The 27141-nt window shown below is 53.5% G+C and overlaps 1 protein-coding gene across 1 annotated transcript; it reads right to left on the reverse strand.

Moving 5' to 3' along the window:
* ATP1A1 (ATPase Na+/K+ transporting subunit alpha 1) lies at window positions 1–27141 on the reverse strand. Its single transcript, XM_037135071.2, has 23 exons — window positions 26865–27141; window positions 17111–17215; window positions 16455–16514; window positions 14560–14763; window positions 13745–13858; window positions 13174–13308; window positions 12954–13071; window positions 12269–12537; window positions 11562–11760; window positions 11205–11314; window positions 9297–9431; window positions 8637–8829; window positions 7206–7381; window positions 6272–6408; window positions 5338–5488; window positions 4715–4883; window positions 4433–4587; window positions 3998–4121; window positions 2635–2780; window positions 2392–2522; window positions 2128–2229; window positions 702–793; window positions 1–353 (listed from the first exon to the last, which is right to left on the reverse strand). The coding sequence occupies exons 1-23, from the start codon at window positions 26874–26876 to the stop codon at window positions 325–327; spliced, it is 3066 nt and encodes a 1021-aa protein (XP_036990966.1). The 5' UTR covers window positions 26877–27141; the 3' UTR covers window positions 1–324.

The raw sequence follows: 27141 nt of genomic DNA on the forward strand, positions 1-27141 counted from the left end.
TTCCATTATAATAGCCATCTTTATTTGTAAAAATCCAGATATAAAATGTATTCTTTCAGTCTTTCCATGATTTCCTTTTTACAAAAACAAAAAGGCACATAAAAACCTTCCCCGCTGTCATTCCCGCAGACGGATGTTTGTCAGGCAGCCCTCCCCCCTCCCCCCACAGCTACATGCTTCATTCCAGGACGTCTCGCTTCCCCCACATGCTTCGGTGCTTTCCTACCAGGGTGGAGCTCCAAACTCCAAGACTGAAGTACACAGAGGGGGGCGGGTGAGGGGTGCAGAGTGTGGCGTGTCGCTCCACGGCGTGCAGGACGGGCTCTAGTAGTAGGTCTCCTTCTCCACCCAGCCTGCGGGCAGCAGAGGGGGACGGGGCGGGCTGCAGTGAGTCCTCCTCGCTCTAGTCCCCCCACCTGACAAGGGACCTCAACTGTGCTTTTCGAAGCCTTTTTAGGAGCATTGTGTTAACTGGAAGATGGTTTAGATTCCGACAAAGTTTCCACTGCAGCAGGTTTGGTTTGTTTGATGGGTACTAAAACCCTGAGATTGGATTCTAGGGATGGGACCGTGACTGCGGTCCGTAGGTCTGACAGCCTTAGCCTGTCGGGGGCGGGGGGCACAGAAGGGCACGTCACGGGAGGCACAATGGAAGCCCACAGCCCTGCCCTCCACCCAGACTGACCAGGCCTCTACTTTACCTCCAGGGCTTCGCCTGATGATGAGTTTCCTGACTTCGTCGTACACGAAGATGAGCAGAGAGTAGGGGAAGGCACAGAACCACCAGGTAGGTCTGGAAGAGAGCCAGGCACTGACTTCACGGGACGCACGCAGCTGCCCGGACACGAGACTCCTGCGGCTCTGCACGCCAGGAGGACGCAGACTCCGCACTTCACATGGGACCCCCCAGCCACCCTCAGTCTGGTTTCCAAAAGCAGCAGTTTACAAGGCACGTTTAGACTTTTTGGGTGACAATCCCTGGATTTTGATGACTGGACATTTCTTCCTTCTACAAAGTACTTAAGAAGCCCAAGTCCTCTGTGTGATGAGCTTCGAAGATAAAGGAGCCCCTACAGATCAGAGACCCGAGGAAGCCCAGGGGCTGCAGCCACAGTCCTGAGCTGGAGGCAGGGGACTGTCCTGTGTGTCCTCCACAGCAGCCAGTGGTGTCCTCACCTGACTCAGGCACCAGAGTCACTAAACCACCTTCCAAACTGTACAGAGTCTGCCAAGAGCAAATCCTCAGAGCCAGATGTCCTGAGGCCTGCCCCTGCTTTAGTGACATTTCTTGTCAGCCTTTCAGAAAGCTCTCGTTCACCTAGCCTGGGCTCAGTGAACAGTGGCCCCAGATGCTGGAACTCACTGGGGCTTGGCTTCCTCCCGCCATGTGCGGGCAGCGGCAATGACAAACGAGTAAGGCCACAGAGGAGGCGCAGCGGCACACACCCGGGAGGGCCAGAGCACCTGGGAAACCAGCCTTAGCAGACACACAGGCAGGGGACTGACCCTGGCTGGCCCTGCACGCTCCTGACACGAAGGACGTCAGTGGGGGAGGTGACGGCAACAGGCCGCCCAGACGGCTGAGCGGGACAGGAGACTGGTGTTCTGAGTCACAAGCTGGTGTCGTGTGGGTCCTACACTCGGTGGCTTTTCTTATTTTAATCAAACTGCAGCTGCTTAAGCTCAACCGGTGAGCAGACACCACCAAACACTCTCAGAGTTTCAAAAAGCGACTGGAGTTTGTGGTAAACCCGTATGTGAAAGTTCAAGTTTATCAGAAGTGCAAAGTCATGGTTTAAGCCACATCAAGATGTGAATCTGGGTGCCCTCACTCCAGGAGACCCTAGTCAGCCTCTAAAAAGGACTGGCTGGTCCCAGGGGAGGAGGGGTCTCAGTGCTGGAAGCAGCAGGTGAGCGAGGGAGCTCCCAGGCACGGGAGCTGGTTGCTGTCTGAGGCCCAACCCGAGCACCGCAGACTCACCGCCCCTGCGTTTGCTAGTCTGATTTACTGACGACCCGGCCTTTCCCAACTCTCCGCCCAGAGGAGCTCCCACACACGGCACCCCCCAGGTCTGAAAATCAGAGCTGCTGAGGCGCATCTCGAGGAGCGGGAAGAGGGCAACTCACTTGAGAGGGTACATCCGCAGGGCGACGCCCATTCCAGGGCAGTAGGAAAGGAAAGCAGCGAGGGCCGTCTCTTCGAAGAGGCCAAATATTAAGATCTTGTTCCTAAGATCAAGGGAGAGAGGAGACTTAAAACCTAGGAAACGACACCTTGCCTCCTACTTTGCCCCCCAAACTACACTCCCAGACCCTTGCCACCGGCTGGGTGCTGGGCTTTGGGCAAAGGGTTTGGAAAGGCGTCAGGACCCCGGACTGCCCGCCACTCACTTCATCCCCTGCTGGAAGACTGAGTTCCTCCTGGTCTTGCAGATGACCAGGTCGGCCCACTGCACCACCACGATGCTGACGAAGAAGGCCGTGTGGCAGGTGAACTCCACGATCTTCCTCTGCTCGTAGGTCTGAGACGCGGAGGCAGAGAAAGCTGAGCCTGACGCTTCACCCCCGGGCCGCGGGCTGGGCGGCCAGCGGCCACTGGCCGAGACGGGAGAAGCCGGTCAGAACCTCACTCACCCACTGCTGCCCGTAGCTGTCCTCCACGTCGTTGACCCAGCGGTCATCCCAGTCCACTCGGAGGCCCAGCAGGTGGATCGGGAGGAAGCCATTCTCAGCCAGGATCACAAAGTAAGTGAAGAACCCCCCAAGGGCCTGGATCATCCCTGAGAGGGTGGACCGACAGCGACTTTAGTGTGGGAGCCCGGTGTGAGGCACCCACACTCTGCCTGCTGTGGCGGGCCTGGGAGGGCGGGCTCTGTCACTGGTTCGTGAAGGCTCGGGGTGCTGCCTGCTGTGACCAGTGGGATGGAGGACCCCAGGCACACTCCTTGCCCAATGCCCCCTCCACTCTGAGTCACCTTTTTAGAGCTTAAAGGGATAAGACACATGGGCCCTACTCTTCAAAACCCTCGGCTATGACCTGATCCTCATTCCAGGCATGAATGACCCTTGAGGAGAAAAACCACTTCCCTACTTTTTAATCTCTTAAAAACTGACTTCCCCCATCTCTCAAAAGCTGCAGCCTCTACCAGCCACTGGGGCAATAACGAAGGCAGCGCACCCAGGGCCCTTCTCCCCAGCACCCAGACTGGCCTCACCCCTAAGTGCCTCAGACAAAATTTCACCCCGCGCTCTGGACCTAGATGTCCTTCTGCTCAAAATCAGGTCTTCCTGGCAGAACCGGGATGGGCTACCAGCTGAGAGGCTGTTGTCGGCAACTATTCCATGAATCCGAGCCCCATCTTCCTAACCAACTCACCTGTCCTGTTTTCCCCGCAGGGTCACAGCGAGGCAGCCCATGAATCCACAACAAGGGGCTCATGGCGGCTTCGCCAGGTGCCCCCACAGGGACTAGGCAGAGGATCCAGACCAAAGGCCTTTTCACTGCCCAACACCTAGAGCTCGCATTAGTTGGTCAGGCTCCCCTGGTGGGCGGAGACCAAGCACCAGGGGTAGGGTGCAGGGTCACCATTGGGTGGTGACCGACCAGACAAACCTTTAAACCCACGTAATTTCTCTAAGCCTATCCCTATTCAAGCTAGTGACGGACACTGTGTACCCCAGACAACAGCCCACGAGGTAACACAGTTCCCCAGTACTGGGCCCAGCGTTCCAGCAGGCTCGGGGGTGGGCGGCAGCCTCGCTCTCAGGCAGAGCTCGGCCCTGTGCAGAGCTCAGTCTGGACCGCAGTTCCCATATACCACTGGCCGGGTGGCCAGCTCAGGTTTCTTCTCTCGTGGAGGAGAACTACAAGACACGCCCAGTCTCGCCCTACGTCACAGCTGACCCCAGAGCTGAAGTCTCAGATGTCTGAGGTGGTGCCCCCACCAGAGACACTGCCAACTTGCCGGCTCCCTGCTCGGTGCCGCGTGCCGCTCACCAATCTGCCCGTAGGCCATGCTGATCAGCCGCTCGTTCACCAGCTTGTCCGTTTTGGGGTTTCTGGGCTGTCTCTTCATGATGTCGCTCTCAGCCTGCTCATAAGCCAGGGAGATGGCAGGGACCTGGGGAGGAAGGGATTTAAAATGACCAAAAACCGGGACACTGACACTGTGACCTTTTGTTATAAAACCCTCGCCCTCCCTTTAAAACCCCGTTCTTCATACCATGAACTGTCACAGCACCCCCCCCCCCCCCCCCCCCACCCACCAAAACACAGCAAAATGAGACCCGTCCAGTGGGAGCTGACAGTCGCCCTGAGAACACCACTGGCTCTCTGACACTGGGTGCCGCTCCCGAGAGCCTCTCTTCCTAACGGCGGTCACGTGGACCCTGGGGGCGCAGCACTGGGCTGTCTGGACACTGTGACACTCACCATGTCCGTGCCCAAGTCGATGCAGAGGATGGTGACGGTCCCCAGTGGTAGTGGAATGTTGGCAATAATAAATATCAGGAAGGGAGTGATCTCTGGAATATTACTGGTTAGGGTGTAGGCAATGGATTTCTTCAAGTTATCGAAGATCAGACGACCTGAGAGAGCAAGACGTTCCACTGCTGAGCTCCAGGAGGGAGACCACCCCCACCCCCCACCGTGCAGGAATGGACACAGCCGGCGGCAGCGGGGGGTTTCTCCTGAACACCTTCAGTGTGCCCCCACCTTCCTCTACTCCAGTCACAATGGAAGCAAAGTTGTCGTCTAGGAGAATCATGTCAGCAGCTTGCTTCGACACGTCCGAGCCAGCTATCCCCATGGCAACCCCAATGTCCGCCTTCTTCAAAGCCGGGGAGTCATTTACCCCATCACCAGTCACAGCCACGATAGCACCCTGCCGGAGAGAAGGGGTGCGCGCTGGCAACCACGGGGTCCGAGACAAGCCAGCTAGGTGCGTGCCCCCACCTGCCTCTCCTCCTCAGACACTGCTTTTGTCCCACGGCCGCCTGGGCCGAGAAAAGCTGCTTTTGTCCCAGAGGCGCCTGGGCCGAGAAGCTGCTACGGACCGCAGACTGGAGGCAGGACAGCCTAGAGCATCACCTCCTTTCAACGAGGGCTACTCCCAGTCTCGGTTTGGGTGAATGGCATTCCAAACCCCCCCTGCTCTCATGCCCCGCCCGCACCCAGGGCTCTTCTAGGGCACTTCTCCTGGCCCTTCCGTCGCCAGGGTAGACTCAGAGTCTGAAGAGACTCGGACTCGGGGCACAGTGCAGCGCATGTCTCTGCTAAACCATCACCGAGGCCCCTCTCCTCTGTGCCCGGCGCCGCCCGGCCCAGCCCGCACTGACCTGCCTCTGGCAGCCTTCTACGATGATGAGCTTCTGCTGAGGAGAGGTCCTGGCAAACACGATCTCCGTGTGGTACTTCAGAATGTCATCCAGCTGCTCGGAGTTCATGTCCTTCAGGTCACCTCCATGGATCACGCAGGCCTTGGCATCTCTAGGATCAGGACCGAGGACAAAAAGGTCACCCACCACTTCACCAGTGCGACACTTATCCCCAAGTGGGGATGTTGTCACGTGATGCAGAACATTTTGTAAATGACACAGAGCCGGAGGGGATTTCCCCCATCAGGTGACAGCTAGTATCCAGTATTTTGTGGGTTACAAAGTATCTCCATGTATAGTGTTATCTCGTTCAGGACTCCCAACAACCTGCGGGGCAGCCCCGCCTGGCATGTCCCTGTCCTGTGTTTATGAAATACAGGAGGACCAAGCTTTAGACAGGAGCTGATGGAAGACGAAGCCCTTCCCTAACCCCTACACCCGAATAAAACAGGAAAAACAAATTTGTCTCCACATCTGTTTTAATTTACTGCCAGAATTTTCCTTTCTTGTCCTAAAAAAAGTACCTGGGCAATTGTACCGTCCCCATTTTATTTATTCAGTCGGGACCTGGAGACAACAAGGTACTTGGTAGTGTGCCCAGTGGGTGACAGCAAAATCAGACGCCAGACTGCTGTGAGCTCGGCCCAGCTGAACCTCAGCTGCCCCGCCCTGCAAAGTGGGACTTACACCTACCTTACAGGTCACAGTATCAAGTGCTTAGAACAGTAAGCACCGCCTAAGAGTTGGCTGCTATGACTCGCTGAGGTTGCTTTTCAGAACTGGAGGAGTGTTCCCTATTCAGAGCAGACCCTGCAGAACCTGGCTGACGGTCTTCCACCCCCCACTGTTTGCACATCTGAGGCCGACGACGATGGCTCTGAGCTCCCTGCCTTACCTGGGGTTCACCTGGTTTACTGGGATGTTGAGGCGAGCAGCAATGTCCTCCACGGTCTCGTTGCCCTCTGAGATGATGCCCACGCCTTTCGCAATGGCTTTGGCTGTGATCGGATGGTCTCCAGTGACCATGATGACCTGCAACGAGGAACAAGACAATATACTGAATGAGGCTGCTAAGCCACAACCTTTGAAGGATCTGTAGGTTGGAAAACCTTACTGTTGAAGGTGATTCTACTGGGAAAATCAAACACGTGTCCACAGAAAGAAAATACCAAGCCAGAACCCAGGCTTTATCTTGGTACATGATTACATAGGATGTACAATAGTTTTCCTTTCCCATATTCACATAAAACTATTCAAATGCACCCAGACCGGTGGAAACAAACAGAAATCTGGTGCTGCTGGGACTGCAGGGCAACGGAGCCACAGGGGCCTGGCCGACATCCCCAGAAGGGCCCAATCTGGGGGGGAGAGCAGGATGCAGTAAGAATTCCAAGTTGTTCCTACTCTTTCTGACCCAACAATTACATTTAGAAGAATATATTCAGTGGGGGGGGGGGGGGGTCATTTTTAGTTTTTCAGGGCAGCGTGATTCACGAAAACATCAAGGACGGCTGGTCGGGCCACCCAGGACTGGGACGTCTGAACAGTAACACCCCCCAGAAGACACTCAGAAGGTAAGCATTTCAAAGCCTTCTGCTTTCTTTTGCTCATGCCTTTCCCCAAAAAGAATTATTAAAGCCCTTTCATCTGTTTCTACCAATTTTAGCACCATTTGGTTTTTTTCTGGAGGAAACGAAAGTCTTTGAGACGGAATGCTCCGGGGGAGAGAACCAGCTGGCCAGGGGGCTCCCCAGGGGCAGCCTCTCCAAGCAGGGTGCCCCCAGGCATGAAGGGGTGGCGGTGACGCCGGGGAGGCAGGCTGGGCCTACCTTAATGCCAGCGCTGCGGCACTTGCCCACGGCGTCGGGGACAGCAGCCCGTGGAGGGTCAATCATGGAGATGAGCCCGACAAAGCAGAGGTTCTCCACGGGGAAGTTCACGTCGTCCGTGTCGAACTGGAACCCTTCGGGGAACTGGTCGTCCGGCAGGTAGAAGTGGCAGAAGCCTGCAAAGGGACAGCGGGCAGCCCGTGAGGCCCTGGGACGGAGGCTGTGGCAGGACAGCAGCCCGCTGCCCACGGAGTCTACCTTTTGCTGAATGTTTGTTCTTGGTATCTTTAATGGTCTAGACGGCTTTGTTCAACACACACAAACAGTACAGTCATTTAAAGCAAACAACTAGCAAAAGGCAGACCAGACTCATAGGAAGAGGAACTCAGTGTGGAGAGGAGGACAACGCGTGAATTCCGAGTGCCGGGATCTGGGGCTTCAGACCTGCCCACTCTGTTCTTAGATTTGGCCTACTGTGTAATTACTTGTCTCAGCTGCCCTCTCTGGAAAAACTGAGGCCACGACTCTGCTCACTGTTCATTTATGGAGAATACGTCACACTGAGCTCCGGTGCAGGCCACGGCGATGGCCGCGTAGAGGACGAACGCAGAGCAGACGTGTGCTGCCCAAGGGGTCTAGTCCCGGCACTGAAGGCACTCCCCTCCTATCGGTGATGTCTGATAGTTACGACATGCTTTCACGTGCTCTATGGTGCCATGTGGGTTCGGGGGAGACAGGCTGCATCTACTTCGGGGAGGAGGATGGAGGTGGAGAAACACAAAGGACTTAAGAGTACAGAGCGACCTTCCAGCGGGACAGAGGCACAGACCCCTTGTGTGGAAAGGCAGCAGGTGTGAACGAGCGTCTGGGCACCAGGCAAGCAGTCCGAACTTGTCTAAGCTGAGCTACCTGTCAACCTAGGGCACCTCGCAAAAGCCGCCTTCCCAACCACAATGCACGGCGGGGAAAAGCACCTGTACTCCACAGTGGCTAACAGTGCGACCCAGGCCAACAGCTGACTGTTCGTCCCATTTACGAGCTGACAACCCAGGATCCCATGCAAACGCACAGCCATTCTGTGGCCGCCAGGAAATGGCTTATTCTAAATGCCCTAGGAATTAATTTTAATTTCACTAAGTTTACAGACCATGGATAGAACAGAAAGGTTAGATGGATAATAAAACTCTCCTCCCACCCTCCCAGGGTGTTTTTGGCAAAGAGAACGAACCAGTGGGAGACAAAGGTCTGAGTGTGAGTCAGGAGCGGACTGGCAGGAGACTGCTGCCCGTGGTCCAGTACACCAGACATTCTCGGGCACCTGCTGTTCCCACAACACCAGGGGCAAGTGAAGAAGTGGGAGGGCTGCTCCGGAGGCTCACAGGCCCCAGACCTCATGTGGCGACTCGCTTTGTCCCCAGGGGCCCCACGTACCGAGCACGCGCTCTCCCAGGCCGCCCAGCTCCAGGTAGGCGTTCTGGAAGGCGTCCTTCATCTCCTCGTCCAGGGGCTGCTCCTTGCCGTGGAGCAGGATGGAGCTGCAGCGGTCCAGGATCCTCTCCGGGGCACCTTTCATCACCAGCAGGTGTCGGGGCTCCGACGTGTTGGGGTTCTTATGGATGGACAACTGGAAAGGCCCATCTGGATGTGAGTGGGTGTGGCGGTCCGTGGAGGAACACCCGGCCTCCCGAGCCAGTGAGCGTTTGTTACGCAAAAGACCAAGGCGCCTCAGGTCTGAACTGGGAAGTGCCTCAGACCTTGTCACATATTGTGAATTCTATGGAAAACCCCAGCACAGTGACGTACTACATTCGTAAATGCCTGACCATGCTGGTACCCAGAACTTTCTGGGAGAAAACATTTCAAAGGAGACTTCATTTATCCTACTGATATGCAAATAAATTAGGATTTTCTGCAGATAGTCTAGGGTGAAATTGAAAGTTAAATCTTTCATAAAAAACTCCAAACAGCTCCTTTTTAGAAAGCATTTGTGCCTGCGAAATTCCCGAAGGGAGACTGGTCCTTCCGCTGGCACTCCTCCTTCCTTCCCCTCTGACCTGTGCCCCCCGGCCCCCCGTACCCCGCTCTTCAAACCTGGTACTTGTTGGTGGAGTTGAAGGGGATCTCGACGATCTTGGCGTATCTCTCTCTCATCTCCTTCACGGAGCCGCAGCAGAGCTCAATGCACTTCAGGAGCGCCGACTCGGAAGCATCGCCCGCCACAGCCCGCTGTGAACGGAGGTGACATCTGTTAGTTTCCCCCACGGCGCTGCGCCGAGCCACCGCTGCAGGTTGGGGAGAACGACCAGGAATGCATTCCACTCTCAGAGGTCAGGACAGGGGCTGACAGGACCCCCCACCCCCTTCAGCAGCCAACCCCTCTCTCCCTCCCCGACTCCACATCAGCCTCAAGTCAAAGAAGGGCATCTATCTGAAGGTGTCACCTGCTCTTGGGAGAAGCAAAACACACCCTTCTAACCTATTTTAGCCTATTTTTTTGTCTTCCCCTTGTAAGAAGTCTCAAAGCCAACACTATTCCCAGACACACATTTCTGGTCATGAATCTGAAAATACCTAGTGAGAAAGTAAATGTTTACAGCCCTCTTCATCACCCCACAATTTACAAGAAAATGCCTTAAATTCTCAGCACTGGGAACAAACTGTCTGGGCCAAGGGCAGAGCCGAGGACTTTATAGTCTAAACATAATCATGGAAACCTATCTGGGCCTGGAGGACACGAACAGGAAGGCATTACCAGCTGCAACAGACTTATCATCAGCCAGGGCTGCAGTTAAAATCCACGCTTCAGGTCACACACACTTACAATGCCATTAACGTGGTCCCAACCCTGAAATACCTAGAACATGTCTCCAGATAACCTTTCTGGGGCTCTGACTTCAGGAAAGATTTGATGCTCACGAGGCCCTGTGCTCGCAGCCTAGAGAACAACTTCTCTGAGGCAGGGAAAACACAAGGCTGGCATCTCAGGGTTGATCCCAAGATAACAAGAGCCTCCTGGGACTGATGACAACAGGGCCTCCTTGAGAGAATGAAGGAGCCAGCCCTATTGGCACGACAGAAGCCACCTCAGTCACTCTCTCTCTGACAGTCGTGTCTCTACCCAGAGCTACCACAGGCAGCCTGGCCGAGGACAAGCCAGGCCCAGGGCCGACCTCGGCTCCTCCTCGTCCCCAAGGACCCGGTACAGCTCGTGGCCTTTCTGACACTGTCTTCACTGGGCAGCACACTGAGGCCTCACGAGGCCCAGCTTATTTTTGCACCATTAGTAAGCAAGCTAAGAACAAATAAGATAAGAGAAATAGCTGAGCTATTTTAAGAAAATAAATGGCTTAAGGGATTTACTGGAATCCACTGTGTCCTAACAGGCAAACGGGCTTATGGAACCACACAAGGAGCCCCCGCCCCACCTGCTGGGCGCAGACAAGTAGTGACTCGGGGTTTCATTTACTAGGTTTTGTCTGAAGACTGCCTCCCGCCTGCCCCTGCCCCTCTTTGGTCGTTTTTTTTCACTGCAGACCTGCTTTCCCCGTCAAACTGCGTGGACTGCGGGTACCATGAACACCCCGGGGTCTCCAGGCCACCCAAGTCACACACCGCACAGCGTCATCACATGGACCACCCGTGTCCTATGAGGCCTGGATTTCCAGGCCACCGAGGTCATGTGCTGTTTGAAAGAAACGCTGGCAGCCCTGGCTGGTGTAGCTCAGTGGATTGAGCACAGGCCTGTGAACCAGACAATCGCGGTTCGATTCCCAGTCAGGGCAGATGCCTGGGTTGCAGACCAGTTCCCTGCAGGCCAATTCCCAGCAGGGGATGCATGAAAGGCAACCATACATTGATGTTTCTCACCCTCTCTCTTTCCCTTCCCCTCTAAAGATAAATAAATAAAATCTTAAAAAAAAAGAAAGAAACGCTGGCACGGTGGCCCTTGTGTGGTACTGCCCCCCCACAGCCCCCCAAGCCTGGGGCGAAGAGGCGCACCTTGAGGATGGGCAGGTTTTCCTGGTTGGCCTGGAACACGGCCCTGTTGCAGAGACCCGCGATCTTGGACAGGGCGAGCCAGGTGGCCGAAGACTTGTCGAACGAGACCCCTGAGGGAGTCAGGACAGGAAAATGCTGCATTAGCTTCGGACCCACGTCCCATTGAAACAGAAACACACACCTCACTGTCCAATTAATGAAACGAGCCGGTTTTGGGGACTTCTCAACCACAACTGTATGGCAAATGCAGTTTTTCTAGTAACATGCCAAAAAAAACGTGAGAAACCTACACCCTCGCCTCCTTCTCAAATGACTAATTAAAAAAAAAAAAAAAAAAAACGCGGTCTCGGGCCTCACCGCTCTGATTCTCTGTCGTGTCCGCTTCGTGGATCTGATTGTCGAACCACATGTGGGCCACCGTCATCCGGTTCTGGGTCAGAGTCCCAGTCTTGTCCGAGCAGATGGTGGAGGTGGACCCCAGGGTCTCCACGGCTTCCAAGTTCTTCACTAAGCAGTTTTTCCTCGCCATGCGTTTGGCAGTGAGGGTCAGACACACCTGGAAGGCGTGAACACCAGATCACCCCCCACTCAGCCGGGCTGGGGCGAGCACTGGGCCAGCTCCAGCTACACCCTCACTGAGAAGTTTATCTAAAACCGACTCCACGATCTCCCTCTGAAGTCTCGAAAAACAGTACCGGTTCCACGTATAGGGGCCTCTCCCTCCCGAATCAGCGCTACACTAAGACAAGTGGAAACCCAGGACTTAGCACATTCAGTGTCCCCCACCCAACCCAAGTTCCCCTTTCTCTGCTGTGCTGTTCTGGATTCTGTGGTAACACAGGAGTGAAGTTCGCGCTTGTGGACGCCCACCTTCCACGTCCCAGCACTGAGATCTTCCCATGGCCTGACCCTCCCACGGGGCTCTGAGGAAAATCTCCATATACACACACACACAATGAAACACAAGCTGGGGCCCCCCAGGAGAGGGGACTGGATGAGTCTTCCACACATGCAAGATGACCCGAGTCAGCCCTGAGTGAGCAGCACTTCCCCCGGCCTCTTACCGTCACCGTGGCCAGCAAACCTTCAGGCACATTGGCTACAATGATACCGATGAGGAAGATGACGGCCTCAAGCCAGGTGTATTCGAGGATCAGCGAAAGGATGAAGAAGGACACCCCCAGAAACACAGCCACCCCCGTGATGATGTGGATAAAATGTTCGATCTCTGCAGCAATGGGAGTCTGGCCACCTTCCAGCCCCGAAGCCAGCGTGGCGATTCTCCCCATCACGGTGCGGTCCCCGGTGTACACGACAATGCCGCGGGCGGTGCCTGAAAGCGGAGAGAGGGGTTCGCACCAAACTTTAACTAAGAAGCCACAGGGCGTGCAGCTACCCGGCGTGGTTAAAAAGGAAAACGCAGACACACAGGAAGGGCCAGCTCCTGGGCGTTGGTTTTAAACCGAAGAGCCTTTGGCAGAGGGACTTCCTCCACTGGCAGGAGTGGCTCCTGCTGCCAAGCAGAGGGGCGCAGCCACCGGAGGGGCTGGAGCGGAGGAGGAGGAAGCCGGCCGCACACTTCCCCGGGTTCCCTGCCGGCAGGGGAGCCGCTTCTGCTCTGTGCTTGACCGAAGTGGTCAGATGCGGAGTCAATAAAACGAGAAATCGTGTCTATGGCTCTTCTGGTTTTTGTTACTATGACTAAGACTAATGCCGTGCTGTGCCGAATCATGCCCTCAAACGGTCTACCTTCAACACAGTTGGTTGAAAAGAAGGCGATGTTCCTCGTCTCCAGGGGGTTTTCATTTGTGAAATCCGGAGACCTGGTCTGGGGTTCTGATTCACCGGTGAGCGAGGAGTTATCCACCTGTCGGGCAGAAAAGGAGTGAGTGTCGGCGTGAGCGCACTGGCCTCGGCACGGGTGCTCGGCTCCTGCAGCCCGAACGGCGGAGGCTCCACGCCGACCCACCTTGCAGCCGTTCGCAGATATGATCCTGAGGTCAGCAGGGACCCGGTCTCCGCCTTTCACTTCCACCAAATCCCCGACGACAACCTCCTCTGCATTTATGCTCATTTTCTCACCATTTCGAATCACCAGGGCTTGCTTGAGAAGGGGAAGAGTTCACGCCATTAAGTCAGACAAAAATAGACACCAACAAGCAGGTAGTGTCCATCCAAACACACACAAAATCAAGCAAAAATGATCTGTACTCCCAATTAACTGAATGCATCACAAAGTAGGAACAATTTTTATGTGTACCAATAAAAATATCATGAATCTTTTTATTTGTGCAACGTGCAAAAGCTTGCTCATCAGTGAGCTGAGAGACCATCCTCTCCTTCCTGTCCCGTGTGCCCCTTCAGAGGAGGACAGCTGAGCTCTGGGCTGTCAGGAAAGGTTTGCTTTGGGGTCGGAGGTGAAGGCAGCCCCCTTGCTGAGGGAGTCATGACCTCCTGGGAAAACCTGAACTTCATTCACACTCATTTGCATTCTTGAGGTTGTCAAGTCACCCGAGGGGGCAGGACAAACGAGCAGATACCTGTGGAACCATGTTCTTGAAGGATTCCATGATCTTTGAACTTTTGGCTTCTTGGTAGTAGGAGAAGCAACCAGTGATGATGACAACGGCGGAAAGCACCACACCGAGGTACAGCTGGGAGGGGACACACAGGTTAGGGCGGCGGGGCTCTGGGCACAGCACTGAGGACAGTCAGTTCATTTTTGACAGCATCAAAACAGATCTTTAACAGAGACCAAGGCTTCAGAAATACAGAACTTGTGTCTCCATCTCTCTCTGAGGACCAGGTCCAGGAGAGTCCAAAATGGAATCGCACAGATACCTGGCCGGCAAGACTTTGGGAAATGTTCTAGATTAGTTATTTTCTCCTGCTTTATTAAAACAAAGACATTTCTGGAAAAACTTGTGACTATGGAAAAATGGCGACCGAACTTCTGGACAGGTGTACGGGCCCGTATTAAAAGCAGCCGCCCGAGGCCAGGACCGGAGCAGAGCTGCCTGTTCTGAGCAGCAACGTGCGGGAGCACGGCCGTCGGGAGAAGGCACCCACCCACAGGATGGGAAGAAGAGAAGCCTCGGTCGAAGAACGGACACATGGGTGCTGAAGGCAACAGCTGCGGACACTACTCCCCCCGCCCCCCCCCCCCGCACTAAAAACCATCAAGAAACGAGACACCACCAAGAGGCTCCACGCCTGCCAGGGATCCTCAGTCTCTGGGAGCCAGGAAACCCTCCCTTGCAGACAGATGGCGTCTGTAACTGAAGGTAAATGGGCAGCAAATACCGAGGGGATGCCTATGCGTACACAATAATCCAAAAGAAGAACAGAGACTCACGTTATCGTTATCAGACTCTTCTCCCATGGCAGCCCGGATGCCGTAAGCCAAGAAACAAAGAATCGCTCCAATCCACAGTAACATGGAGAATCCCCCGAACAGCTGCCGACAGAACTTGACCCACTCAGGGGTGGTAGGAGGGGGGGTGAGGGCGTTGGGGCCGTCACGGGCCAGGATTTCAGCAGCACGAGCGCTGGTCAGGCCCTGAGAAGCAGAGGGACATAAAGAAGACAAACGGCTCCAGCACTTCACAGGGTAACGCACCCGCCCAATGGCGGGAAAGCTGCATTAGAGGATTTAGGAGGGAAGCGTTTCGGAAGCCGGGGAGAAACCGGACCAATTCTGGCGACAGTCCCCAGTGCCGGCTCATGTTTCCTTAGGGACCCTCGTCACCCAGTCAGAAATTGCTTCTAAACCTGATCCATGGCCAAATTTGAATCCAGTCTGGCCTCTTCTAAGGTATAGATAAGGGATTCATGGCAAACTGCACCTTTACCAAAATGCTGCCTATTTTAATTAATTGACCTGATTTTGCAAACTAAGTTTAAGCTCTGAATTTTCTGTATATTGAATTTGTCAGGGAAGGGGAAAAAAAGCCCTGTATAAACATCGAAGGAGAAAAATAAAACCTCTGCAGGAACCCAACCTATGACTGGGTTAACAACCCAGTTTTAAGCACAGAACTCTATTCTCTGGATATTAAAACAATGGTCTGGTAGGGGAGGGCTCCCATACGGGCACATCTTAGCTGCCCCTCCCCCCAGGGCCCCTGTGGTTTGTGAAGTATTCACTGGACGGGTCCACCCCACTTTCTACACTGGCCTTGACACCCAGATTCACTGACAGCGGACAGGAGACACAGGCCCCGAACACAAGGGAAAACGTGGACACTTTCACACTGTCAAAATGCCGAGTCAGGAAAAGAGACACCACGTTGACCGAGGTGCCTGTCAATACTACCAGTTTAGGTTCATGTGATTTTTAGTATCTACATTAACTGGGGAGCATGGTGAGATAAAAACCAAGCAGTAAGGGAAAAGGACAAGTTCCCCTTTCTGTTCAGGACCCTCCCTTCTCTGCCTCAAATGCACAGCGTGACCCGAGGCAGAACAGAAAGCACCACGGGCGGGACGCCTGAGCACATCTGCGGGCCGGGCACCGAGTCCAGTGCTTCCAGTCAAAGCACACTAACTTCACACGACAGCCCATTTCAGGAATCAGCTAATCTCACTCTACAAGTAAGGAGACAGATCCACAGCATCTGAGCACTCTGACTCAGGGTCACAGAGAACACACTTCACAGGAACCTCGTGAAGACTCAGGCTTCGGGGCCCACGGGACACACCCTGGGCCCGCCCCACAGTGCCAGTGGCCCGCGCCTCGGGGCTCAGCACCCAGGCCGGCCCGCGCCTCCTCAGAACTCAATCATTTATTGAGGGAACACCTGCTTTACTGAAAGATTTCTCTGAATTGTGTGTGGGGAAAAAAAGCCTTCGAATAAAAGAGCAAGGTTCTGCCCTACTTCAGGGAGCTAGCTGGAGGCGCGCCCCAGTTTGAATGGCCGGAGGCTCAGTTCACCGCGTGGAGGGGAGTCAAGGGCAGATCCGTCGTGGCAAGGCTGGGGTGACCCTGGCTGTGGCGCTCGTAAGTCTCAAACCCCGGTGCACCTGTTTACCGGATCTCACCGACTGTAAAATGGGGGACATAACGAGCCCTTCCGAAGTTTCATGGGAAATAATCTTTTTAAAAAGCACATAAAAGACCAAGCTCTGTGCAGACACCCAGGTGGTGGCTGTCGCCACGCTCTTCCTGGAGTCCCCAAGGCTTGGCCTGCGATGGGGGGAAACGTGACAGGGGAAATAGATTCTGTATAAAAATGTTTCAAATAAACATACTCGGTTCAAGTCTGTTCCATATTTGCGATGAAGTTCGTCAAGGCTAAGTTTATGGTCATCCTGAGGAAAAGCAGAAACAAACGAACCATTAAACACTGTACTACTAAAAAAGATTTTAAAAAAAAAGCATTATCACTACCATTAGGCTCAGTAAACAAGTGTTTCTTCAGTGCAGGCGCTGGAATACCTCTCACTGCTGCCTCGTGGCCCAGCAGCCACGGGGCGACCCACTGGGGAGCTCCCACGGCGCAGGCCTGCCCTGCATCACCAGCGGCCTCACCAGTCTCGGGGGGCGAGCAAGGAAACCCTCCCCCGCCTCCTCTGATAACCAGGCAGATTCCCAACAGACGGCGTGGCGGCTGGAGAGCTTGGAGAGGAAGGTCCCAAAGCCAAGGGCCCGCCACGCGGGCCACAGCTCCTCTGGTTATGATAGCCAGGGTGGGGGAGTAAGTTTTCCAGCCTTCAGACAACTTTTAACGCGAACTCTCTCCTTATTAACTCCTGTGATCTGGTAAGCTCTGTCCAAGTGCAATGACCACTTTATGGAAGATAAACAAGTCTCCGACTGCGGCGGAGGGGACTACGCACTCGAAAAGTCGGACACGATTACTCCTTAGGAGGAAAGCAGAAGCGATCCTCCTCCTCCTCGCACTCACCATAGAAACTTCTTTCTTCAGTTCATCTATATCCCTTTCTTTCTTGACCTTTTTCTTGTTGCCATGCTCTGAAACGGCTGCAGGCTCATACTTATCACGTCCGACCTACGGGAGAACAGGGTGAAGACACAGTTAGTTATAGAAAGCATCTGGAAACCTAACATTGGGAGCAGGGGATTCCGGCCGTCTTTAGGACAGTCGTCATTCCGAATATTCACTGGGAAAACCCTGATGGAAATGTGTGTGTTTGTGCCACACCTGGAGCAAAGCAACCCAGTACTAATGCTGACGCCATAAGCGCCAGACACACCACCGTCGGCCCCCAGGGCAAGAACACTGGCGGGAGAGTCTCCACACGGGCCTCAGAAGGGCCCTGTGCTCTCCCCCACGGGGTGAACGCGGACGGAGAGGGCTGTGCTCTCAAAATCGCTAACGATGAAGCCATCTTTACACTACTGACCTAGAACTTCTGCCTTTGCACCCCGAATCAGACAGACCGGACTTTAAAACCTGGGCTCTCCCACTTCCCAGCTGTGGACCCAGTCACTAAGTCTCAGTTTCAACCTTCTCCTACAGGGTGCACATGACAATAAGCTTACTTGTATTTAGTGTTGTGGAGAGGACTCAATGACACTACATGTCCAAATACCAGTTACTTTTACTTCAATTCTTAGCTTGGCAAAGAAGTCATTAGGTATCAAATGTAAATATTTTTAGGGCTCACATAAGGACTACTCATTAAAAAGTCAGCCTAAGGGTCCTTAAAACTCTTTAAATGAAAGAGCAGAAAAAGGGGTCCCCGCCCCAACTCCTGGCCTGGAAAAACAACCCCAAATGAAAGTCGCTGGAAATGTTTTGACATAAGCAGGATGCAGGAAAAGCATGTGCATTATCACAGAACTCACAGGATCCACCTACGCCTCCTGGAAACTGGAACAATTCTGAGAGCAAGTGTTGATTCTATAGTTTAAAGTTGGATTGTTCCACTCTCCCACCCCATTTAAAATGCTTCAGCTCATCTGCACAGAGCCAGAGCTCGGGGCTGCAAAGCTCGGTCACAGAGCAAAGGCCCGCACGCTCCCCCCGCCCCCCCAGGCACCATGACCGCCACTTAAGAAGGGCAAAGGAAGGAGGTATCATAATGTTCTTAAATGGATGATCTCTGCTGCTATTATTATTCTGTGGCTCTCTCTTACTAATTTTGAACTTTTGGATGTAACTGACCAGCTACTGTGCTGACAATATACTACAAAACTAGAGCAAGTTTCAGTTATAGCTGATACTGTCAAAAGTAAGCACAATATTCACATGGACTTTAAGATACGCTCTGAAGACTCTGCAGCGAAACCCCACCCCAAACGAGCTGGCGCTGCCCACCGGCAGAGGCGCCTGTCACTCACACTGTAGGTCAGCCTCTGCGGTCACAGCCGCAGTGCCCCTCAACTCCGAGCGCCTTCCAATGGAGAGGGCAGTTCTGTAGTTTCGGCCTTATCTGTTAAGAACGAAGCAGGTCTAAAGATAGCCAGCATTCCTGACATTCCCTCCACGATGGAGCAACTGCCCGGGTTAGTCCTCTGTGCACACAGCCCCCGGTGCCAGCTGAGAGCAGGCAGACGGACGGACGCAAAGGACAAGGCTTCCACCAGAGAGGAGCCCCCGTCTAAAACGGTATCTTCTTCACGCGTGTAACGGGAAAGCACACGCTGACAAATTATTTTAAAGCCACTGACTAGGGAGTTCTAAGGCTGTGTGGTCAAGTTTGTATTGATTTTCAAAACACAGCTCACAAATTCTCTTTAAGCAAGTGGAATGTCATTAAAATATACTTCACTCAAATGTATGAAGATCGGAGTTAAAGTCCCTCTACCTCGCCATCAGCGTGCCTGGTCATTAGCAGTCCTTCCCTATTTTCCACCCCACACAGAGGCAGGAGCGGATGACTGGAGCAGCGAGGCCCTGGACGCACACCCACGTTTCAACCCCCTTTACAAAGTAAATACGGTATCTTGCCCGCAGTTCCCAAGGGCTACAGGGTAGCTGAGAAGGAGATTCCCGAATACTCCGCCCCTTCATCAATTCGCGCCACATGAGGCACCGTCTGAAATAAAGGCATTTGTGAAAGAGATATGGGAAGCAGTAACCTGAGGTTTCTTTTCTTCCCTTCAAGACGTTTCACTAAGAAACGTTCGTCCAGAAGACCAGGTAGCTTACACAACTCAGTTCTTCCCTACAAGTAAAATAATAGTTTGAAAGTCGCTTATCTTTATGGGAAACAAATAGTACTTAAGCCCCTATCAACCTCAATCATTACAGCTTCAAAGCAGAATAATTTCTGTGTATGTGTGTGTTTGGGGGTGGGACAGGAGCACAGGGTGAAGAATGGGTGAGATAAGAGCTCAATAATTCTTTCTCTTAAAAGCATCTTGTAAGAACGAAGGTCATGCAAGGGGAGGGGGGCCCTGGTAAGTACAGTGGCCTCCCTAGGCACAGAATTCCTACTTTTTCAAGCAGCAAACTCAGTGCACCTCTCCCACTCCCTCCAGGGACTGGGGTGACCAGTTCCCACTCCCTCCCTGCTCCAGGGCAGGGCACCCCGTGGGGCACTGTGATGTCTCTAAGGAAGGCACGATGGCAGCTCAATGTTACACCCATCTCAAAAGGGCCACTAGTGAAAATGAAGAAGTTGGCTCTGGGTTTTTTTTTTCCATTCTAATTTAGGAAGTAGGAGGTCACAACAAGGGCAGGGGCTTGCCCAGTGTGACCCAACTCAAAACGGGTCATTTCTCAGTCCTGTGAGTCCCAGGGATTCCATCTTGTCAAGGATTCACGCTCCCGACTTTGCTGCCATTTGATCTGGGTTGTGGGAAAGGGACCCAGGAGAGGGGAAGCTCCTCCTCCTCCTTCTCATGAGGAGCCAAGGTCAAGCCATGTAAGAAGGTTCCCTCATTAAAGAACATAAATGGAACCCTTAGGATGAGTGAGGCACCCCTACCCCTTCCTCCTCTTCAGCAAATAACAACCGAGAGGGGGTGGAGTGGGGACAGATATGACAGGCACAGAAGACTGGCTCCAAATTGTCAACAGACACAAAAAAATGCGCAGAGGGTCAGGAGGGAAGGTTCCCTCCCACAGGTTAGTCACTGTTGCCTAAGCCGAAGCTGCTCCCCAAGCCTTCATTCGCGGCTCGGCCACCTGCCTCCAACAGGGCTTGGCCTCTCTCAACTTCGTGCACGATGGACATTCTGGCCACTGTCCCCCATCCATCAGCACAACTCCCTGGGTCAGCAGGGAGCTCGGAGTTCTTCAGACTTCCGAAATTCCAGCTGAGAAAGCACCCCCATTGAGAAGCTGGGCTGTCCACCCCATCTGAGAGTGCTTTAAGTTCATCCCCAAGTCGTTCCAACTCGGCCTATGTCAGCTACAGGGCCTTGACCAGCTGGCTGTGGTCTCCTCACCCCCAAAATGGGAGTGACCCTTGGTGTGATGATGTAAGAATCTGGCAAAGGCATTCTGATGGGCCAGTCTCATTAATCAAGGGGCTGCCGTCAAATCTGAGAACAAAACACCTAGAAACTGCACTGTTTCCCAAACCGACAAACCAAAATTCTGGACCAGTGAGAAGGGCCACAGGCAGCTAAAGTTAACTGCCCCCCCCAGTGCAGCCCACTTCCAGGCTGGCCCAGAGGGTCCCAGAAGTGGCACCTCTGAACCTCACTGGGCCAGTTCCGCCTCAGCAGGGAACTTGGGGGGGGGGTCTGTGACCTGGCTGTCACCTCGAGGCAGCGTCTGGACGACACCCCTCCTGTCTGGAAAAGGTGGTGAGGCCCCAATCTTCCGGGGACCAGGCATCATCAATCATGCATCATCAATCATCAGCAAACATGATTGTTTATGTAAAGGCACTCTGCAAAGTGCTACAAAAAGGTAAAAACTTGGTTTTAATCCGCAAATTATTGCCATTCTTCACTTACTACGAAAATTCCTTTTAAACCTTACTAAAAAAATCTCACTGAGTTATTTATTTCATCTCAATTAAAACTTACAAAACACATAAGAAATGATCGCGCCCAGCTGATTAAACCTCCAGTTGTCCCTCATTGACTAAGTAGTTAATTTACGTATGCAGAATTTTCTAGCCAAGTACCTGAGGACGAGATGGCCCAGTTGGGGGAGAGCACGCACTGCCACCTACCCCAACCCGCCTACCACAAGGAAGGACAGCTGTTTCCTGCACAGGTGACCAGAGGGACCACCATGCCTTCAGAGTCCCCTCACTGCCGGAGTGGCTCGTGTAGGCCAAAGCAGCGGGTCCTCTGTGAGCCTGGCTCAGCACCTCCAAACCCGGGCCGCAGCCCATCAGCCAGCAGTGGGCATGGTCCCCGCTAGCCCGTGGGCTCCCTCAGCCCCAAGTCAAAGAGGCTTGGCCTTCCCTCCCCATCTGCCTGCATGTACATTTTTAACCAGCCTGCCAGCCCACCCTACCTGCAACAGATGGTATATCAGCCATGATTTAAAAGAATTCTAAAATTTCTAAAGAATCAATATACTTTGGATTTATATTGATCCAAAGTGTAAGCATCCCCTTTCAAACACGTGCTTTATTTTCCTAACACAGCAAACTAACTTGCTTTTCACTGGGGCATTAGGAGTTAAAACCTGCCCGTTCCCCCCACCCACCTGCCACTGTCCTCAACCCTTTTCCGTGGTGCCAGTTTGAGAGGCAGAGACAACTGGCAGGAGGGTTGCCAGTGGCCTGAATCAATTTCCAGGAAGCCCTGATCACTTCCCACAGGTAGGCAAGAGAGTCACTCGGCTGCCCGGCTGAAGAGCTTAAGTTAAAGGGAGCACCAGGCCCTGGGGAAATGTCATGTGAGCTGAAACGGTAAAACAAGTATGGCACCATGGAAGCAGCAAGAGGAGGGCAGCAGAACCACATGAGCTAATCCCGGAAGTGCCCCTGGGCACTGGGCTCGGCCCACTCGGTGACCACAGACCCACAACCTCACACTCCGATTCCCGGCCCCCAAACTCAAGTCCCAAAGGCAGAGTACAGCCACTGAGGACCAAGTTTTCCGATCGCCAGAGCACCCACAGAAGATATCTAATAGCTATTACTAAATGGGGTTTGAAGAAACCAGATACAGAGATAATTAATGTTCAGATATAATTTGTTGTAAAGTGAACTAAGGAACTAAGGAATGAGGTCTAGTGGCCAAATTCCCTTGGCTCGGGACCCAGATGAAACCAGAGAGAAAAACTGCAGGGCGGGTGGGGGGCGCTCCACACTCACTGCCGGGATTTGCTCTTCCAAACGGCAGTCGAATAAATGTGAAGAACTTGTGGACTCCGGACAGCAGATTTCAGCACAACTAATGAGGTGAGTCATATGCAGGGAACAGTCTCTCTGATTCCAGCCAAAGAACACACTTCCTCTCACACACGCAATTCCCGGCGACATGAGAAAGTTCAAACCTGACTTGGTTACTCTCCTCTTCCAAAAATGTAGAAAGGAAGGAGTTTAAAAAAAACAAACAAACAGTGAATGGATTCTGAAATTCTCTTGACCTCACTGCCTCACGTCACTGCCTACTGGACATGCATTTTCAGCATCACCCAGAACTGGACAGCTCTGGCAGGGACGAGGGCGCATTCTGCCCAGTGCTTTGCTGTCCAAACACAGCCACTCTGATTACTGTGAGCCCATCTGATCTGACACTCATGTTTCTTCTTGGGGCCCGTTGCCTGGCACAGAGCCCCGGGCTGCTAGATGAAGGCACCGCAGCAGTGTCCACGCTCCTTCCCATTGTGGGGGGCTGGAAAGCCGGTTTTATTCTGCAGGACTTTCACAAAGGCTTTAAAAATGCATAGGCCTGGACCTGTAGTGAGAGTAGGTGCTATGAAACAGGTGGAGGCCAATGTCGAATGACACTTCCGACTGGCTTTCCTCTGGAGAGTAGGAGTATTTCTCATTATTTTCAAACCTTAATGTTTTTCAGGGGGGAAGAGCTTAAGACTAACATGAAAACCCACAGCTGGTGAAGAGCTGGCCTCTCTGTGCCCACTATGAGCCCCAAGGGCAACCACAGCTCACACCTGCCCTACGCTCGCTCTGTCTGCACAGAGCGGAGAGGGCTGTTTTCAGTCCTCAGGTAACTTATTCTGCCTACGGGCTGCTTTTCTTAAACCCGTTTTTGTTTTTAAATGAATAAAACCGATCTTACTTTTCCACACAAATATCCTTCAAAAATTTCACTAAAGCCTATCTCTTTTTTGTTCAGTTTGGATGTATTTAAAACCTAGCCTGATTTGCACAGAAACTCACTCTGCTAATTTGTTGCTAAAATAATCAAAGAGTGATCTAGAACAGTTCTGGGGCAAGACATGGCTGCGAACCAAGTCTACAGTGCTTCATAATGTTTCGCTCCCTTTTTATTTTTAAATGCCCGATTGAGGAATAACACTTCCAGAGGTCTGTATATTTAAGTTTTAGCCTTTAACCTGGATAAACATTTCACTGGATTTTTTTTTTTAAAAAAAACCTCCATTTTATTTTCTTTTTTGGTTGTCAGGTTTAGCCTACTCTCAATCAGATTGTCTGATTTATGAGGTCCACCTCCCCCCTTCTCTACCCTCCCTCCCAAAGGTGAGTCACTGACGTGCTAGGAACTCAGCAGCAGAGAACACTACAAACACGAACACGAAGTTACCGAAAGAGGATACACCCCCAGAACTGGGCATAGAAAGAACACAGAGCCAGAGCAGGGAGCTGTCACACCCGCCCCGAACACGTCCCAGGTAGAGGGTGTGCCGCAAGCCGACCCCGTCTCCATTCCCAGTGCCTCCAAGCCCCAGGGCTGCCCTCGCTGGCTGCCAGGCCTCGGCACCTTTCCACACCGAGGACTCTGCCTTAACAGTGTTTTCAGTCTAAAGTACTAGCTTCATAGCGGCCAGGGAAGATTTAGTCACACCTTCCAGTTGAACTCCAAAAGGGCAGCTGATAATGTTACCATACAACCAGGATTTCTGCTGACATGGGTATCCCTTGTGTAACCTTCACCTGGACCTTTCCCCCCTCCCCTTTAAATCACTACTCACAGGCTCTGATTTCTTTTCTAGGTAAGTAACTAAGTTAATATTCAAACAATGGAGAACAGTGAAGGACCTGGTGACATCCTCACCTCCCCCACTCCCAACCTTTTGTGAACTTGAGAAGAGAGTGTTTCCGTGTACCTTTGACTAGTTGTGGGTGGTAAGGCCTAGCTGCAGATTTAAGCCAAGTCACTGGCAAAAACACCCAATATGAAAAAAAAAAAAATAAGGACAAAATCCTATTTCATCCAGGAATGATTCAGCTGTTCTTTCATTTCCCTACCAAAAGCTTAGGAACTTGATTTTTAAGGAGAAATAAAATCACCTGAAATACCATCAAAACACAGACCCCCCAATGGTAGTGGGAAGAGGAGGGGAAGAAATTAACAATGACCTTAAAAATTAGCTGCCAGCACAGGCTTCCTGGTTAACCAATTATCAGCAGGGCTTTAGTCACCACTCCACCCACACTTTAATCCTCGTGTGGAAAAATCCCAACATTTCAGCATAAAATATCCTTCTGAACATTTGGACTGTCACAGTAAGTCACTGGGGACAAAAGGGGTAAATTTACCCCTTTTGTAAAAAATAAAAGGGTAATTTTATCCAAGGAGAACCATCACACACACACCTGTTCAATGTTCAGATGATCAGAGTATCCAAAATACTAAATACAGCCCAGAAAATCAGCAGCACACCATCTTGTGTTAATCAGCTGTAATTCAATTTTGTGTCTCTAGCCACTGGACATCTTACTAGGATCCATACAGCTTCCTGGCTGAGCCCCATGATGGAGATGTATCACTGTCTTCACCAGTGCTGTTCATGTGTGGTTATGAGAGAGACACACAGATACATGGATGCAACTTAGTTACTCAGACACCTCCCTGATCCCTTCAGCAGCACGAACACCCCAATTTCCCATGTAGACTGACTGAGAGCTCTGCATGTCAGGCAGTGTCAGGAAATGAGTGCCCGTTCAGGCTGGGGAGGCTGCAGGCTGTTCAGGAATTAGGGACATCTGGTGTGTCACTAATGAACCATTTGACCTTGAACTAGTCACTTCACCTTCCTAGGCCTCGGGTCCTGTCTATGATCTCCACACCCTCCCAAGTCAGTAATGTCTGCCTCAGGAAAGACCTTTTTTTATTTGAGGGGATTAGAGATAGAGGAATGAGCTTTAAAGAGCCTGTTTAGAGGGATGACCTAGGTTTTCCTGGTATGGTGCACACACAGGCCACTAACCCAGTTTCCACCGTGGGGAGTAACAGGCTGGCACTCAGCTCCGGGCCTTCAGCTACTTGACCTGGGTCAGCCCTCCACACTTCGTCGTTTTCAAAGGGACAAGCGGGGCATCATTCCCACGTCTCCTTACCAGGTCTTCAGAGCTTTTCATTCACCTCCCTCAAAACCCATTTAGGGTCACGATGCACCCTTCCTCTTTCCCCCACTGCTTACTGCACATTGAGGAGCCCTAAGAAGCCTCGAAGGCCTACTAAGTGCAGGCACTGGAGATAAGAGAGTGGTTTCTCTCCTACCAGTATTCTCATGACCTCGTCATTTTACCCCATGAATTGATACCTTGGGGGTTACTTTGTATTAACTTTTCTCAACTAGACTTCGGCTCCGTTGGGGTCGGGGACCCCGTCCTCTGTCCAGCCTACAGGTTATCACAGCTCCAGGTTACAGAAAGGTAGGAAAGAGATGAGCCCCCTCCTTCCTTCGGGAACCGCTCTAGCTCGGCCCCGCACTGCTACCACCACCACCTACTGCCCACCACCTCCAGTCCCTTTTCGGGTTTATTGTACTCGGAAGCCCTGGTGGGCCAGCCTGTCCTCGTTCCAGGCTCAATAATCCAAAAACTACCCCTCCCAGAGATAGTTGCTTCGGGGCACATCCTGTGTTTACGAAGTCTCTCAGTCAAGCTCTCAAAAGTATACCTTAAAGGCCATCTTAGGGCGGTGAAGACACACCCTTGCTGGCACCAGCCCGCACGACCGGCTCCGCAGTGAGGGGAAGCCAGTTTTCTCCTTTGGGGGAGGATGGCTGCCTCCTCAGGGAGCTGGCTAAGCCCGGCGCCTCCGGGAGAAGGAGCCTCGGACCCCAAGGCCGCCCCCAGCGTTGGAAGCCCCCGTCCGCGCCGGGGGCCGCGGCGGGAACCTCAGGAGCCGGCGTGGGGCCCGGCAGAACGCCTCAGGGGAAGGGGAGGAGCGCGCCCGGCCTCCGGGCACGGAGGGCGGAGGGAAAGAGGAAGGCGAAAGACTGCAGGCGAGGGCCGGCGGAGGGCGGAGGAAAGGGGGCTCGGGGAAGCCGCCGGCCGCCGACTCCTTCTCCGAGCGCCCTCCTCCCGGCCCTGCGGCTCCGAGAGCGGCCTCCGGGAGCCGCGGGCCGCTGCGCGCTCTGACCGCGGGGCCCCCAGCCCCTCTCCGGGGTCCGCGCTCCCTCCCCCTCCCGCCGTCCCCCGTGGCTGCGCTGCCTGCATTTCCCAAGTGCGTCGTCTTTTAAGCCTCGCCGCGCAGCCAGCCCGTGCCGCGCCGCTTCCTCCTCCGCCGCCGCCGCCCCCCGCTGGCTGCCTGCGGTCTTCCTCCAGACTTCCTACCCTCCCTCCTCCTCCCTGGCCTCCCAGGCTCCCCGCGCCCCGGGCCTCGTGTCTCTCGGCACTCACCCCCTTCCCCATGGTGGCGGTGGTCTGCGCCCGGCGCCGGGTCCTGCCACTTGAAGATTAGAGAAAAGAAGAGAGCAGCTCCCGGCCGAGGAAGCGCGACCGGGGGAGAAGCGAGGACGGAGCGAGGGCGGCCGCGGGGCGGGAAGGAGGAAGGACGGCCGGCGGTCGGGCCGACACCGCCGCCGCCGGGGCTGCTACCGCTGCTGCTGCCACGTGTCTACCTCCTACCGCCACTGCTCCGCGCTCCAGACCCGCCGCTGCTCGGGCCCGCGCCTCC

Source organism: Artibeus jamaicensis, unplaced genomic scaffold (genome assembly GCF_021234435.1).
Source record: "Artibeus jamaicensis isolate MK-2021 breed Jamaican fruit bat unplaced genomic scaffold, CSHL_Jam_final scaffold_1689, whole genome shotgun sequence".
In the NCBI taxonomy this organism is placed as follows: domain Eukaryota; kingdom Metazoa; phylum Chordata; class Mammalia; order Chiroptera; family Phyllostomidae; genus Artibeus; species Artibeus jamaicensis.